This window comes from Hyperolius riggenbachi, chromosome 1, assembly GCF_040937935.1.
Source record: "Hyperolius riggenbachi isolate aHypRig1 chromosome 1, aHypRig1.pri, whole genome shotgun sequence".
NCBI classification, from domain to species: domain Eukaryota; kingdom Metazoa; phylum Chordata; class Amphibia; order Anura; family Hyperoliidae; genus Hyperolius; species Hyperolius riggenbachi.
In genome coordinates, this window is record NC_090646.1 from 461,083,645 (window position 1) to 461,101,337 (window position 17,693).

The following is a 17,693-nucleotide window of genomic DNA, read 5'->3' on the forward strand; positions in this document are numbered from 1 at the left end:
GATCTCATTTAAGCACTCTAGGACAGTGGTCCCCAACCTTTTCCGGCCCGGGGACCACTTTCTGACCAAATTTTTCTCCGGGGAATGGCGGGGGGGGATTTTGGGGGGGAAGGGGCTCTGGTGTTTGCGCGACCTAGTGGACAGTGTCGTGCGCAGTGGGTTATGGGGGGGAGGGGGGCTGGGGTGTGGCTGCATAGCTAGCATAGTTGCCCCAGTATAGGGAGTTTAGTTGCCCCAGTATGGCTAGTATAGTTACCCCAGTATAGCTAGTATAGTGCCCCAGTGTAGCTAGTATAGTGCCCCAGTATAGCTAGTATAATGACCAGTATAGCTAGTATAGTCCCAGTATGGATAGGTAGTGCCCCAGTATAGTGCCCAGTATGGGTAGGTAGTTCCCTAGAGCAAAATTAGCCTGGGGGCCCCCCAACAGACATCCCCGACCAAAAAGCATCATTAGAGACCCTTTGTTGCAGCCAAATTTCCCTCCTGGGCCCCTGAGCTGGCTGCTGACCCTCCCCCAATCACCTACCAACTTAACAGACTCTGCAGAGTCCCTGGGGAGCAACAGTTAAGATGGGGAGGGACATCTTGGGGGCCCCTACAGGCTCTGAGGCCCTCGGGCAATTGCCCATTTTTTTCTTATGATAGCTCCGGCCCTGGTTTAGGTAATACCTTTAATGATTATCAGTACAACATTTTCTTGTAAGCTTTAGAAGCTTAAAGAAAACCTGAACTGAAAATTAAAAGTGAAAATAAACATACACAAGTCATACTTACCTCCCGTGTAGTCTACTCCTCAATCTCTTTCTCTTTTCCCGCGTCCTGTTTGTCCACTGTGATCAAGGGAATTCTCCGTCCTCCATTTTGGCCATTACCCCGTAACAGCTTCCTGGTCAGCAGCTGTTAAACTGTAACATCGCCCACTTGAGCCATAGGGAAACATGGACATTTCCTTGCACATTCAGTTGTCCTCTCAGCTATAACTGACAGCAACTGATATATAACTGACAGCAACTGATATATTTCAGTTCTGACAAAATGTTGTCAGAACTGGAAGGGATTATTGTCAGAAAAAAGTGAGCTTCTGAGAGGAACTGATGGCAAGGTAACTATGTAATGTTCATTTGAAGTTACATCATGTGTTTACTTTATTTTACTCAGTACAGGTTCCCTGTTCTGGCTTGATACAGTACTGGATCAGAATGGTATACAGTCTTTTTGTACACGCAAAAACGTATATATAATTTACAGCAACATGAAACTTGATATACTGTAATTCAGTTTAGTAAGTCCCGCAACCAGGCATCCTTTTCACATTTCAATTGTATACCATTTCAAGTTGCTGTGTACAGATTATCATATATGTTTGTCCAGGTAAGAAATTGCTTTATATGGTTATGATCCAGTTCTATATCAGGCCTGATAAAGAAATTCAAAGTTTTAAAAGCTTTCCAGGAAATCCTGTCCAGTTAGTCCTTAAAGGGAACCAGAGGCCCCAGAAAAAAGATTCTATACATACCTGGGGCTTCCTCCAGCCCCATACGCACGGATCGCTCCCACGTCGCCGTCCTCCGCTTCCTGTATCAGCCAGTTCCCGGTCCCGTAGTTTCGGCCAGTCGGCGGCAGCACGCGGCCAATTGTCCGCATCACAGGGGCTCCCGGCATACCTTTACGCGTGCGGCTGCATACTGCGCAGTCGCACGCGTAAGGGTATGGAGGGAGCCCCTGCTCATGCGGACAATTGGCCGCGTCCGCCGGAAGTGATGGGACCCGGTACCGGCGGATCCAGGAAGCGGAGGATGGCAGCGTGGGAGCGATCCGTGCGTATGGGGCTGGAGGAAGCCCCAGGTATGTATAGAATCGTTTTTCTGGGGCCTCTGGTTCCCTTTAAAGAGAAACCGTGACCAAAAATTGAACTTCATCCCAATCAGTAGCTGATACATGAGAAATCTATTCCTTTTCACAAATGGATCATCAGGGGGCTCTGTATGGCTAATATTGTGGTGAACCCCCCCCCCCCCCCACACACACACACACACACAATAAACTCTGCCAGGAGTACCATGGTCCTCAGTTTCCTGTCTGTGAACCTTGTTACATTGTGGGAAATAGCTGTTTACAGCTGTTTCCAACTGCCAAAACAGCAAGCAGCAGCTACATCACCTGCCAACAGTAAAAATGTCACCATGTGATAAATGTCAGAATGTAAATCAGGGATTTAAAAGATTTTACAATGGGCAAACACTGACTAAATCATTTATACATAATTATTGTAAAAATGAAGCACTTTTTTACTACATTATTTTCATTGGAGTTCCTCTTTAAAGGTATTACCTAAACAACCTTTGTTGTTATGTCTTCGGATACAAACATGCTTTTATTTATGAGATCTGGTAATACAAGTTTGTATGTGTTACATCAATATCTAGAGCCAATCTTGCTTGGAAGGATAGTGTTCATCCAAACTGGATATCTTTGCCAACCACTATTCTATTCACCCACATGTGGGGGGGGGGGGGGGTCCTTTTCCTGTCTTCCCTCCCATCCCTTCTGCAGAAGAATAATTACCGTATGTGCCCAGCCCTGCTAAAATGCACGTATGCCCATCATTCATTAAAGAGAACCTAAACTGAAAATAAAAAGTCAAAATAACCATACACAGGTCATACTTACCTCCTGTGTAGTCTACTACGCAATCTCTCTTCTCCTGCGTCCCATTTGTCCACTGTGATCAATGTGATCAATGGATTTTTCCGTCCTCCATTTTAAAAATGGCCATTACCCCATAACAGCTTCCTGGTCAGCACACTGTTAAACTGTAATATCACCCATTTGAGCCATAGGGAAACATGGACATTACCTTGCACATTCAGTTATAACTGACAGCTGCTGATAAATAACTGTCAGCAACTGGTATATTTCAATTCTGACAAAATAAGGTCAGAACTGGAAATGATCACTGTAAGAAGAAAATTGTGAGCTTCTGAGAGGAACTGATGGTGAGGTTAGTATGTAATATTCATTTGCAGCTACATTGTGTGTTTATTTTAAATCATTTTCCTCGCTTTAGGTTCCCTTTAAGATTGTTAATCCATGCTTTGAATGTCTAATATAAATCTAATGTCTATTTCAGGCTATACAGCTACATATATACAGAGAGACATAGGTTTGTTTGACTAATGCCAGTCTAACATCTTGAAGAAAAAGTTAATTCTACAACCCAGACATATCTGTTTCCTTGCAGATGATGAGTCCTATTTTATTTAGTACTAAGGGCAGGATCTGCCTAATCACAGTTCATTATTAGTAAAACTACCCTGTTCTCTGTGCTTACCTTGCAGTTTCTGTTACTGTCCTCGGCCTCATCCTTTTCCCTCTCAGCCTCCAGTCTCCATTTGCAAATCGGATTTGTGAGTCATCATATGCCTACGTGAGTGGAAGCTGCTCTCTGGGCTGGGGATACATGATGGCTATTATCACAGTGATGCTCGCCTGCTTTCTTCCCATCATTGGCCGCTACAACTTAAATGAAATGAAGACCAAGATACTGAGAACTAAATTATCCCAGCACATGCTGCTTGTAAGGACTACCTACACCACTTAAGACGTCAGGGGAGAGTTTAATGACACAAACACTGAAGAACTCCATTCGTTTCCAACATCATTCTGCCAATTTCAACTAATATTGGCTTAAGCGAACAAGCTTCGAGAACAAGCCACAAAGTAGCATTGCATATTTTAAAACATTTCTGCCTTCTCTCTTAAACCTGCTACCTACCTTTTCTTTTCAGTGGGAAAGCATCCCCAGTCATTTTTCAAGTTTTTTGTTCATGTTTACCAAGCCTTTTTCCTTTTCATGGCCTTTGGGAGGACTTTGAAGCACAATTGTGGTCTCTTTAAAGAGGAACTGTAACGTCAAAACCTCCCCTGGAGGGGTACTCACCTCGGGTGGGGGAAGCCTCAGGATCCTAATGAGGCTTCCCACGCCATCCTCCGTCCCTCAGGGGTCTCGCTGCAGCCCTCCGTGCAGCAGTGACGTCAATATTTACCTTCCCGGGTCCTGCGCAGGCGCTCTGACGGCTGTCGGCTCCGAAGTAGGCGGAAATACCCGATCGCCGTCGGGTCTGCTCTACTGCGCAGGCGCAAATTTCTGGCGCCTGCGCAGTAGAGCGGACCCGACGGAGATCGGGTATTTCCATCTACTTCGGAGCCGAAAGCCGCAACAGCGCCCCCGCTGGAGCCAGCAAAGGTAAATATTGAAGCTACAGTCGGGTCTGTCGCCGGCTGTTCGGAGGGCTGCACCAAGACCGTGGGACAGAGGACGGCGTGGGAAGCCTCATTAGGATCCGGAGGCTTCCCCCACCCGAGGTGACTACCCCCCAGGGGAGGTTTTTGTTGTTACAGAGTCTCTTTAAAGGAATACTTAAGGGAAAAAAAAATGACATTTACTCATCGGGGCATCCCTCAGCCCCCTGAAGCTGGATGGTGCCCTTGCAGCCCCGCTCCGATCGTCCTGTCCCCGCCGGCGGCTACTTCCGGGTTCGGCGACAGCCGCCAACAGGCCGGGAACGCGGCTGATTTTCCGCGTTCCCACTCGCTATATGCTGCTATAGCGTAGCTATATACGCTATAGCAGCATATAGCGAGTGGGAACGCGGAAAATCAGCCGCGTTCCCAGCCTGTCGGCGGCTGTCGCCGAACCCGGAAGTAGCCGCCGGCGGGGACAGGACGATCGGAGCGGGGCTGCGAGGGCACCATCCAGCTTCAGGGGGCTGAGGGATGCCCCGGGTGAGTAAATGTCATTTTTTTTTTCCCTTAAGTATTCCTTTAAGAGGAACTGTAAGGTGGAAATAAACTCACCACCAGTGTGAATCTGATGGCAGGTTTGTCAGTGAAAACCCATTTCTTAAAGGGGGAAAAGTCCTGCAGCCAATGACAGTCCTGCTGAAAAGGTGAAACCCCTCCCACACAGCTACTTTATTCCTAGGCCTAATTAAAATTCAGCCTTGGATACACAGTCTTGTGAGTAATGACCTCACATGCAGCTACTTCCTGATTTGCTTAATAGATATTAAAGCCCCAATATCTCAGCACAAATACCTCCTACACTCTCCCAATTTTGAGGGTAGCAAGGCAACCCCTAATTACAGCCCCCCAGCCTCGATATACATGTTGGCACTTTATAAATCAATAATAATAATATACCCTGTCTCAGGAACCAGCAAGACCAGGGGGCTGCAATTTGACACAGAGGTAGTTTGGGAGGTTCCATCCCTACCCTCAAAATGGAGTGTGTAGGAGGTATGGGTGCTGAGATAAATATTAGTAGCATAATAGCATTGACACAGCATTGACATAGCCTAGTGGAAAGTAGAGAAACAGCAGACAGAAAAAGCAGACAATAACTGAAAATCGTGGCAACATTTTGCGTTTGCAATTCTTGTTCAGGGAATGAGAAACGCTCCCTGAACGAGAACTGCAAACAAATTTGCAGCAAATCAGTGATTTTGCAGAGATTTTCAGTGTGAAACAGTGTCCTAAGCAATCTGTATAAACTTGGGCATCTATATTAGAAAGGGGTGTGTCTTTAACTAAGGGTCCCTCTAGCTAGCTCTGCGTGCCAGTAGTAAAAATGAATCCTCCCATGCTGTATGAGGCAGTTTTTCATCACCTCATTGACAGGGTAAGAAGATTTTTTTTCTCTCATTTGCTTCTATTTTTTTCTTTTCCTCGTAACACACTCTATTTTCCTTTGTTTTGTAAAAAAAAAAAAAAATTATCTCCTTACGGTTCCTCTTTAAACTCGCCAGATAAGCACCACAGTGGTTTTAATAATCATGGTGCCTTTGCGATCAGGCCCTAAGATCAAATTGAGCTTATCTGCAACCATAGCAACAGCACTCTGGAGAACAGCCTGTCCATACCGTTCCATCTTGCTGCATATATAAATGTTAGGTACACACTATGAGATTTTCTGACCGATTTACTGTCAGATCGATTATTTCCAACATGTCCGATCTGCTTTCTGATCGATTTCCGAGCATTTACCAATCGATTTCCATTCACTTTAATAGGAAATCGATCGGAAAATGCTTGGAAATCGATCAGAAAGCAAATCGGACTTGTTGGAAATAATCGATCCAACGGTAAATCGGCCAGAAAATCTCATAGTGTGTACTCAGCATAAGAAATCAGACGCACGATAGTTTTTGTTACCTGCACCAATCTGGAATAAATGTGTTTAATATGCACATAAAAACAATGTAAGCAAAGTAAAATAAGGCTTGACACATTAACATTTGTAGTTGAACAGTTTTGTGTTTTTCTCAGTAGAAGTGGTATTTTTCTGGTAACAGAATTTCTGTAGCTAAGCAACTGAAAGAAATAAAAACTTTAAAGATAAGTTAGAAATGGGTAAGATGTTAATATAATTACAATGAATATTAATGAATCAACAGAATGAAGGTGGCCACACACCATACAATTAAGATCCAATTTTACACCAATTCGATAATTACGATCAGTTATCCTGAAAAATGAAAAGCATTTTTTTTTTTAATTCATTTGAGAAATCGAATCGAATTTCTCATATTTATTTGATCAAAGTAAATAGGGAGTGTTGGATTTTTCTGTTCAATTTTATCAAACTTGTATTGATGGTAGATTGTCGATTACTTGATGTACAGACCCAAGCAATTTTTTTCTGAGTTTTTAATCTTTTTTTCGTAGTTAGGGAAAAATTGAACATATGTGTGTGTGTTACATTGGTCAGATTTTTGAAATGTTACAATCATTCAGAAAAATTGATCGCAATTGAAAAGATATTAAAAAAATTGTATGGTGTGTGGTCACCTTAAAGGAAAGGTTCAGGGAGGGTGGGTAAAAAATAAAAATCAATTTCCACTTACCTGGGGCTTCCTCCAGCCCGTGGCAGGCAGGAGGTGCCCTCGCCGCCGCTCCGCAGGCTCCCGGTGGTCTCCGGTGGCCGACCCGACCTGGCCAGGCCGGCTGCCAGGTCGGGCTCTTCTGCGCTCCAAGGCCCGGAACTTCTGCGTCCCACGCATGACGTCATCGGACGTCCTCCGGGCTCTACTGCGCATGCGCAGTAGTTCTGCGCCTGCGCAGTAGAGCCCGGAGGACGTCTGATGACGTCAGAGCGCCGGCGTGGGACGCAGAAGTTCCGGGCCTTGGAGCGCAGAAGAGCCCGACCTGGCAGCCGGCCTGGCCAGGTCGGGTCGGCCACCGGAGACCACCGGGAGCCTGCGGAGCGGCGGCGAGGGCACCTCCTGCCTGCCACGGGCTGGAGGAAGCCCCAGGTAAGTGGAAATTGATTTTTATTTTTTACCCACCCTCCCTGAACCTTCCCTTTAAAGGAATACTTAAGTCAAAATAAAAAAATGACTTTTACTCACCTGAGGCATCCCTCGGCCCCCTGAAGCTGTATGGTGCCCTCGCAGCCCCGCTCCGATCCTCCTGTCCCCGCCGGCGGCAACTTTCGGATTCGGCGACAGCCGCTGACAGGCTGGGAACGCGAGTGATTCTCCGCGTTCCCAGCCGCTATATCACCCTCTATGCTGCTATAGTGTATAACATATACGCTATAGCAGCATAGAGGGTGATATATCGGCTGGGAACGCGGAAAATCACTCGCGTTCCCAGCCTGTCAGCGGCTGTCGCCGAACCCGGAAGTAGCTGCCGGCGGGGACAGGAGGATCGGAGCCAGGCTGCGAGGGCACCATACAGCTTCAGGGGGCTGAGGGATGCCCCAGGGGAGTAAAAATCATTTTTTTATTTTGACTTAAGTATTCCTTTAAAGCCATTAAAGTTACAGCTAATTTAATATATTACAGGGTCACTTGTATGTTTGGTGATGACAGCCTATGAACACCAGCCCTGTGGTGCCTTAGTAAATTGGGCTCAAGTTCCGTATTGGTTCAGCAGAAGCACTGCCAATCAGTATTTTCACTGGAGTTTGTGAGGATTTAATGGGTTTGTTGAATCAAATGCTCATATGATTATATTCCTCTGTACCTCATATACTGTGCCTTTTTAGAAACATTCACTAAGATATATCAGTATTCAAGGGTTCACTGAGATTTATTACTCTACACAGGGATTCACTAGATTTTACATTCTACAGGGATTCACTAAGGTTTAGTATTCTACGTTCAAAAAATTCCTGTTGTAGTTTGAAAACTCCTTGTACAATTACATATTTGCAAGACCGATGTAAAAACCCTGACACAAAATTTTTTTTTAGAAACAAGTAATATGTATAAATGTTAAATATCCATTCATTGCGTAAGACTTTATGTCCCATTGTCACACTGAACCAGTGTAACACCTCACCTGTAGGTGTCATGTGTGCAGTTCAGAGAGGAATGCAGCCACACCTCAGTATGTTCATCTGCTTACCTGTCAGTCAAGGTAAGAAGAAACAGGTACAAGCAGTTTATATTCACCGTCACCTATAGTTGTTTTGTACCGTGAACATGAAATTTTGCCTAAAGCTAACACAAGACTCACAGACTAGGCACTGTATAACCATTGTCTGAGCTGATCACTTTAGAAGTGCATACATGTGACGTAGCATTTTCTAAATACAGTATCTGTAGGAACACTTCTTTTACTTCAGGTTAGTGATTAGCAGAGCAGATTGGCACACTGCGCAATAGCTAGGCAAGTGGACAATTTACAATAATATATACCATTTGATCGCACATGATAGAAGCATTTTGGCTAGCAAGATATAACAAATGCTGCTATAATGTGTGACTAAATTGTATTTATGTATTTTCTGATATGCGCTTTCACATGGAAACCTTTCACTTTACCCCTGATGAAGCCTCCCCTAGGGAGATGAAACACGTAGGATTGTTTTATTTGGGGTAATGTTGTATTATCTAGTTTAAGGAAAGGAAAGGCAATTGTTCATTTGATTGTTGCTTTGATTTATAACCCTATAGTGCTCTATACTCATGCTAGCTAGTTTGTAATCACTATATATGGTCAATCTCCTTGCTCTATAGTCAATAAGTTATATTTTAGACTATATCCTGCAAAAAGGTTAATACCAATTAACTCCTTAATTCAGGCTTGTGCGTTCTTTTTACCTTTCCAGGTAGTCAGCTCTTCTGTGTGCTTGATTAATGGTCCAGACAAAATACAATGAGTAGGCGCATGTGAAATCACTGTAAGTGTATCTCTAAAAGACTAGCTATTCTCATGCTTGATATGGAGAAAGCGTTTGATCTCATTAAATGGCCATATATGATGGAGGTTCTCAGGGGATATGGCTTCCAATGCAAATTTCTAAATGCAATTAGTGCACAATACTCTTCCCCTATGGCTTCTTTGAAAATGTTGGCTCAAAGACCAATTTTTCTATCCAAAGAGGCACCCGATAGGGATGTCCCCTATGTCCTGGGATTTTTGCCTTGGTTATTGAACCCTTAGCACATCAAATCCAACATTTGTTACAGACACCAGTTTAGCTACATACTAGTTGTGAATATCTGTATAAAATCTGCTGTATTAAAGCAAAAATCATCACCAGTTTTGTAGCAACAAGGAGTTTTATTGTTTGAAAATACATATACCATATAGAATATATCTTAGTGTGCCTCTTGGTACAGATAAATTTACATAATAAAAATAAAATTTTGAATAAAGTCATATAAAATGTTTTACCATTGTTGAGTTCTGATAACAATACAAATACAATAGAACACAAAAAAAACAAATCAAAACAATAATAAATACAAGTACACACTAATGTCACTGAGTACGTTTTGCATTCAGACATACTATTAGGAATACTTAATAAATGCTTATTGTAGCAAAACACACTGGAGACCAGTGATATGTATGGTTTAAATAGTATATGTATATATACATATATATGGCATATATGACTTTATTCTCACACACATGGTATGTATAACATAAATACAAGACCAAATCAGCATCATGGGAAAAGTCAGAATCACCACATAACACCCAACAGCACCCCTCCATGTTTATCTTAAATGATTTGTGCCGGTTACAGGTAACAAACTTAACAACCCACAATGCAATGTGTACACCGCTACAGTAGCCAGTAAATAGGTGACCATATGGCATTGTACGATGTTGTGAGGGTGTGTTAAAGTCTTAACTTGGATCTCTAGTCATAGATAGCATCCAAACTGATCATTGGCTTGTTTATTTTAGATGCTCAGAAATAGCAAATTTTAATTTGAAGGGCATATATAGTGTATGTTGTAGAAAAACAAACAAGGGCAATGTCAACCCCATTTTCTTCAGGGCATATTTTGAAGGTGCAATCTAAAACACAATACCAAAGTTACAGAAGAGCGCCATACAGGACTAGATACTAAATAGTTATGGTGGTAGACTGACAGTGCTGTGTTTCACAGTGGAAGAAAATTATGGAGATTTCTATTATGCCATTTTGGTCTTGAATAAAGGAGAACTCAACAAATAGTGACACAATTTTATATGAGATTATGAACACTCTATAAAGAATTGCACTCTATAAAAACATAAATCATTACCACTCTGAAATGTTTCACATAAATAATGCAAAGAAAAATAAACCCTATTTATTATGTTGCATCTCTTTTTCTTTCTCTCTCTATAGTGTTTTCTTCCAGTTAAATTCTACTTTTATATACCATATGATACTTTTTCTTTGTTAGTCCCAGTAGCTAAGTAAGGCCGTGTAAATGAAATATTTATTTAGATGCAGCCAGGCCATATATATCACCAGAGATATGAATTCCTCATTGAGTATTATTAACTCCTTACAAAAACAGTAACTGTGGACGCCTCTCACTTCCGTGATGTGCAAGGGGCGTAACTTTGTTGCACTGCATCCCGTGCACTCCGGAGGTTGATAGGCGCAGATCTCTGTAGAGTACGTATGGTACTCGGGATCTGTAATGGGTGGGTGGGTGTAACGTAGGGCGGGTTCCACTACCAATGGGGGCCGGGTTTTGGTATACTGTGGACCTTAGTTCCGATTGGTCCTAGGATGCTGGTGACCATTTCCGGGGACGCCACTTCCGCCTCTTGGAGCGCAGTTGGCGTTCAGGAAGTGCTGGTGCAGCGTTTGAATGGTGTGCTGGGCCTGGCATCCTCCCGCATCGTCTGGTGATTAAGTGAGTACACTATTTAAAGGGTGATTATGGGGGGGCTCTGTTGTCCTGAGGAAGCGTTCAGTAGTTGAGTGCGAAACGGCTGTTGACATCTTCACATGTTTGTCCCTCTCTTGCCTGGTGGACTGATGCTGTTCATTTGTGATTGATTTTAATCTGTTCAAATAAAAGGCGTTTTTTACTGGATGTGCCCAGCTGCCCTCATTTCTTCAATCTACATTATTAACTCCTTACCCCCATGCAGGGTGGTATTGGCCAGGAAAGCATAAAGCGGGTGTGGAGCTCTGTCTCCTAAGCAATACTAGCCCACATGATAAATGGTACAGAATACGTGGGAGGTAGGGGTAAGCTTTTACCTAATCTTATTATATATATATATATATATATATATATATATATATATAGCTTTTAGGGCCCATTTCCAGTAGTGCGGAATCGCTGCATGAAATTTGAGAGGGGAAATGCTACTTATTCCAGTGTGATTCAGACATGCTGCAGTGTACAGCAACAAGCATCTGAATCCCTAGTAGCATTGCACCTGCGCAAAGCGCTCCAGGCCAGGGGAGCACGGCTGCAAGTGGCGCATGCATGCACCCGTGCAATGCATGCGCAGAAGCCAGCGATCTGGCTGGGTCGCCAACAGCTACTGACGGAGAAGACTGGATAACAGCAGTACTACAGCGAGGGCCACAGAGGCTTCTAGTGGCTGAAAGAAGCCCCAGGTAGGTAAAGCTGCACTACATTCTATGCCTATGTATACTTTAATGGAAACTCGCACTGACTGTAATTAGCGGCACAACATGCACATAGCTCACATCCTACCTTGTAAGCACTGTCATATTAAGTCAAAAAGTCCCCATTTGCAACCCTTCAGCTTAGTAAAGTAGCCCCATTAAAGCATTCAGATCTCCAAGGTTAACAGTGTGCTTTGCATGTTGATTCTGGGGTTAACTGCATTCCACGACTTTACTTGGGCAGGTGGATAAAGAACTATGAATAAATATCTGCATGATTCATCCAACATTCTGTACTAGGTTACAAAACAATATTTATAGTTAATGAGTAACTCTGAACAGAGAACTGGAGAAACTATTGTAGGCTTTCAAAGTCAAAAGATTGCAAGAGGAATGGTAGTAGTCAGTATAATATGTGATATGTGTAATTATAATCACATTCCCTCACTTACACACGTCATATCACTATGCAGTGTCAGATATTCACAGCCACCAATTCATTCAGTTATAAGAAATAAATATAGTATTAGAGGTAAACGTTTGAAATGCTTTTACATTTCTTGACCGTATAAATATATATTTCACTACGGATAGGCAGACAGCTTCAAACTTAAATTTTGGCTGTAAAGCAAAGGTCTGCCTATCCAAGGGTGACATACTGCGGGTGACACGTGTGGGAGGCCCCCATATGCAGAGTGCACATTGGAGCTCTGGCTTGCATCCTCTAGTGTCCTGTGCAGTTTCTGAATTGGCCACTAGAGCTCCAGGCTTACTGCAGTCACATAACAGTGTGCCTGGAGCTCTAGTGGCTAGATCAGAAGCTATATGGGACACTAGTGAAGTGTAAGGTGGAGTGAGGACACTCTGCACCCGCCGGTAGGCTCCAATGTGCACTCTGCATGGAGGGCTACAGCAGCACAATTGCCAGGTCATAGCTTTTTCGCCTAATTTTTAGGCCAAAAGTGTGTGTGTGTGCGGGGGGGTTCAACATATGGGCAGGAGAGCTTATCCACATATATATATATATACAGTAAGTGTAGTAAGTGTAGATATAAATGATGAAAAAAAAATGTTTTGAAAGTCCAAGTATTTCTACAACACTGAAATTTTTAATCAGTTTTGTAAGATCACTGTTTTTCAAAGATCTTCAGCTCAAAGAACATTCCAAAATACTATATTCTGTAACATATATATATATTCTTTGACACCAATTTAACCACTTGCAGTAGTGCCATGTAATGCTTGCTTTAGTCTATGAGGGCTTATAAATGATATGTTTGAAAGGGATGTGATACCAGGCGATTGTATTACCAGTTATCGCTCCTTTGTACACAATTTTCTCATGTGTGAATACATGCGATCACGGAGAGGCACTGTTGATCTGATGCAATATGTAAGTATGTAATTAGTTCTTCCTCTCAAAAATTAGCCGTAGACTATGACTATGGTAGAGATTAGATTCCTTGAGGAACCATCAGTGACATGACTTTATACTGCATTAACGTTGCTGCCTTATTCCTCCAGCATGACAGTCTGCACAGGCTGCTTTGCATCCACATAGGGCAATCACACTTTTTCTGTTTTCACATTTTGATACGTCTAATGAAAAGAAAATCAGAGTCCAAAAGTGCTGAACATGCTGTGGTCTGTTTTAATAGTCTAATGATAAGTCATAGCCTTGGTATGGATCAAACTAATTTTGCTATTTAGAATAAATGCCTACTTGCCACCAGACTGCCAGTTTATTTCTATTGTGTTCTCTGTGGAGTCTCTGAGGAAGCAGCATTTGCTGTGATATGTGTGTCAGGCACATCTATAAGACAAGAACGTTATACACTGACCTACTACTCCAACATATTGGGTTGTAATTAATCTAGATATGAACTTAATGTGAGCATAATGCTTCAGTTAATCTGATGCTAGGACTATGATATATAAATATACTGTATATGTGCCTAGGCATACTCTTTGACTAATAGTCTATGACTTAAAGGACCACTGTCGCGAAAAATGTTAAAATTTAAAATATATGTAAACACATATAAATAAAAAGTAGGATTTTGTCCAGAGTAAAATAAGCCATACGTTACTTTTCTTCTATGTTGCTGTCACTTACAGTAAATAGTAGTAATCTGACATTACCCACAGGTTTTGGGCTAGTCCATCTCTCCATAGGGGATTCTCAGCATGGCATTTTTTCACTCTGACATCACTGGGAGGTAAGAGCTAAATACCAATATACAGGAATATGTAGGTATAGGAAATGTTTCTGGTGCTGAAACCAGGATAATTAATACCAATATACAGCAATATATAGATATAGAAATGTTTCTGATGCTGAAACCGGGATAATTAAAGGACCTATGTCGCGAAAATCTTAAAATTTTAAATATATGTAAAGATATACAAATAAGAAGTAAGTTTCTTCCACAGTAAAATGAACCATAAATTACTTTTCTCCTATGTTGTCGTCACTTATGCTGGGAATACACGGTTCGTTTTTGCCTTCGTTTAAACCTTCGTTTCGATTGTGCCTTTTGTCCTTTTCGATCCCGAAATAATCGGTCATACGGTTAATATCACCACCCACGGTTTCGTTTTTTTTTTCGATTCTGATGGTTTCGTTTTTCCAATGATCGAAGGCTGCAAAGAAACGAAACGAAAATCCCTTTTTACAGGGACGGACTAGCATAAACGAATATATAATCGATCTGAACAGCCATCAAGCCTACCAATGGCTCGATTAGATGGATAAAGAGAGATAATATCAAACATGTTCGATCACTAGTCGTTCGTTTTTGGGGTCTATTAATCGAAACTATAATGAGATTATGACTATTTTCACATACGTTTTCAACACTCGATTCGTTTACCGAACGAATCGAAGGTTTAAACGAAGGCAAAAGCGAACCGTGTATTCCCAGCATTACAGTTGGTAGTAGAAATCTGACAGAAGCGACAGGTTTTGGCTTGTCCGCATCTCCATAGGGGATTCTCAGCATGGCTGTTATTCTTTATGAAGACACTCCATGAAAAAGATTTATACAATGATGCTGGCCAGCCTGCCTGCTCACCTTTCTTAGTAGGTGGACGGAGCAACTGCCACAAACTAAGTAATTTTGAAAATAAAGAAAACTCTGAGAACCCCTCCCCCCCATGATGAGATGGGATAGTCCAAAACCTGTCGATTCTGCCAGATTTCTAATACTACCTGTAGGTGACAGCAACATGGGAGAAAAGTAATTTATGGTTCATTTTACTCTGGAAGAAACATACTTCTTATTTGTATATGTTTACATATATTATAAATTTTTTAAGATGTTTGCGACAGAGGTCCTTTTCCTTTAATGCAGGGGTCTCAAACTCAATTTACCTGGGGGCCGCAGGAGGCAAAGTCAGGAGGAGGCTGGACGCATAAGGGATTTCACAAAAAAAAGTCAATCAGCAGCTCCACCCCCCCCTCCCCCACCCCTTGCATTGATTTGTGTGAATCAAATTCACACTTAAAGGGATACTGTAGGGGGGTCGGGGGAAAATGAGCTGAACTTACCCGGGGCTTCTAATGGTCCCCCGCAGACATCCTGTGCCCGCGCAGCCGCTTACCGATGCTCCGGCCCCCCCTTCGGTTCACTTCTGAAATTTCTGACTTTAAAGTCAGAAAACCACTGCTCCTGCGTTGCCCTGTCCGTCCTCAATCCCGCTGATGTAATCAAGAGCGCACAGCGCAGGCCCAGAATGGTCTGTGTCTGCGCAGTACACTCCTGGTGACATCAGCGGGAGCGAGGACACGGCAACGCAGGCGCAGTGGTTTTCTGACTTTAAAGTCAGAAATTCCAGAAGTGAACCGGAGGCGGGGCCGGAGCATTGGGGTGTGGCTGTGCCAACACAGGATGTCTGCGGGGGACAATTAGAAGCCCCGGGTAAGTTCAGCTCATTTTCCCCCGACCCCCCTACAGTATCCCTTTAAGCAAACTTTTATGCCTATTTTACCTTATAGTTCGCTTCGGTGCTCCCATTACAAGTAATTCGCCATGTCCCCGCCGCAAAACGAGGGCGCATCGTCGCCTCTACCTGCCCCTCTCTGTGAAGGAAGAGTGAGAGGGGCAGGCAGAGGCGGTGATGCGCCGCGATTGACGTCAGGAGGGGCAGAGCTGAAGCTGAAAGCTCTGCCCCTTCCAGGAAATGCCGGCGGATTGCCCCCCGGGCGATTTGGGGGCTCTGCAGCCCTCTATTAGCGGCGGGGATGCGGCGGATTACTTGGGAGCACTGAAGCGAACTGTAAGGAAGCTTTTGCCAGCGCGGGCCATAAAATATTGTATAGAGGGCCACAAATGGCCCGCGGGCCGCGAGTTTGAGACCCCTGCCTTAATGTGAAAGTTGCTATTCTGAATAATTCACTACATTCTACTATGTGTCACTACAGTGTCTCTTTAAGGTGTTTTTATGTTTATTTTTTGTAACTGATCTGAGTGTCAGCAAGTTTCACCAATAATGAATTATTAACTTTTAACCATTAAAGCTTATATGTATTTTATACTCACAATGTGAGTTGCATATTGCCAGTGATCAATTGATCCCACAGTACTAAACAAATTTAGATTTCCTATTTAATACCAATTTTTTGACATGTCCATAATTACAGTACCTGTTTTACTGCAAGTCTATTGCTGTATTGCAAAGATAGCTGAGATAATTGAAGGTATAGTACTTAGTGGATGAGTAACAGATTGCCCAGCAAGCTCATGGTGAACCAGAACTTCTAGGAGTGTATGAGTAAATGCTGGCACTGAGTCACAGGAAAACAAGTATAAAACATCCTGGCAACATTAAGAATTTAGTCTTTTACTGTCTGTATAGTTATCTGGCTGTCTCCTGCACTAAAATTGTCCTATAAATGGAATATAGCTCATTAATGTAATTATCACGTCACAAGGAAAACGCTATATGCACAGATGGACTCCATATGTGAAACATATCACTAAATGTTACATTAAAATCCATGTTTCTTTATTTTTAGCATATAATCCATCTGTAAAAGGACATGTTTATGACTGCAGTTATCTCCATTTTAATACAGTTCAAGAATGAGTGATAATTAAAAAAAAAATGGGGAAGAGATATTAGCAATAATATCTGAGCCTTTTGAAGCGGCTCGGAGATGAAAAACTATAACAAGTAACTTGTCTATATATCTTATCTAAAGTTTGCACAACAAATCTAGCTGCAAACAGCTTCACCAATATATGATTATTTCTTCCTGTGATACAATGACAGCAGCCATGTTCTGTTTGTCACATTACACACAGGCATGCTGCTCTGATTCCCACCCCTCATCCTGAGAAAACTTCACTCCCCTCTGCCTCTGAAATTTCTGGCTGGTAACACCTTCTTCTGCCCAGACTGAGCTCCTATAAGCCCTTGCTACATTTGTCTCATAGTGCCAAGGCACTGGAGAAGCTGTGGGCGAGGCTTGTCTAGTTTATAGGGTATTAGAGTATTAAAACAAAAAAAAGTATTTGGCTTGAGGAATGCCCTATAATCTTAATGAAAAAGAAACCAAATTATGCAATGAGTAAAAGTTTATCTCGGATCCACTTTAAGAACAGAGCCTAGAATACCAAAACCATATATATATATATATATGGGTTTGGGTTATACATGTGAGTGCAGGAGTGCAGCGGTCTCCCCCTCCTTTTTTCTTCAAGCATTCATATATATATATATATATATATATATATATATATATATATATATATATATATATATATATTTATAAATATTTTACTATTTTGCAGTGCTA

General features: G+C 42.4%; 2 protein-coding genes across 10 annotated transcripts in view; one reads left to right on the forward strand and one right to left on the reverse strand.

Annotated features, from left to right (window-relative positions):
- The window catches only part of SGSM1 (small G protein signaling modulator 1), a 556,432-nt gene that overhangs the window by 338,963 nt on the left and 199,776 nt on the right, over positions 1 to 17,693 (reverse strand). The window lies entirely within an intron of this gene.
- The window catches only part of LHFPL7 (LHFPL tetraspan subfamily member 7), a 49,730-nt gene that overhangs the window by 26,840 nt on the left and 5,197 nt on the right, over positions 1 to 17,693 (forward strand). For 2 of the 8 annotated variants that reach the window (XR_011021937.1, XM_068239149.1), the window contains exons 5-7: positions 3,342 to 3,430; positions 8,356 to 8,427; positions 9,122 to 9,193. Coding sequence is in view for 6 of the 8 variants with exons in the window: in XM_068239149.1 (XP_068095250.1) it covers positions 3,342 to 3,430; positions 8,356 to 8,427; positions 9,122 to 9,172 (212 nt within the window). In the remaining 2 variants the exon portion in view is untranslated. Of the gene's footprint in view, positions 1 to 3,341; positions 3,767 to 8,355; positions 8,717 to 9,121; positions 9,194 to 11,571; positions 11,650 to 17,693 lie in introns of those variants that run through there. The other 6 variants (XM_068239118.1, XM_068239110.1, XM_068239136.1 and 3 more) reach the window with 5 other exon arrangements.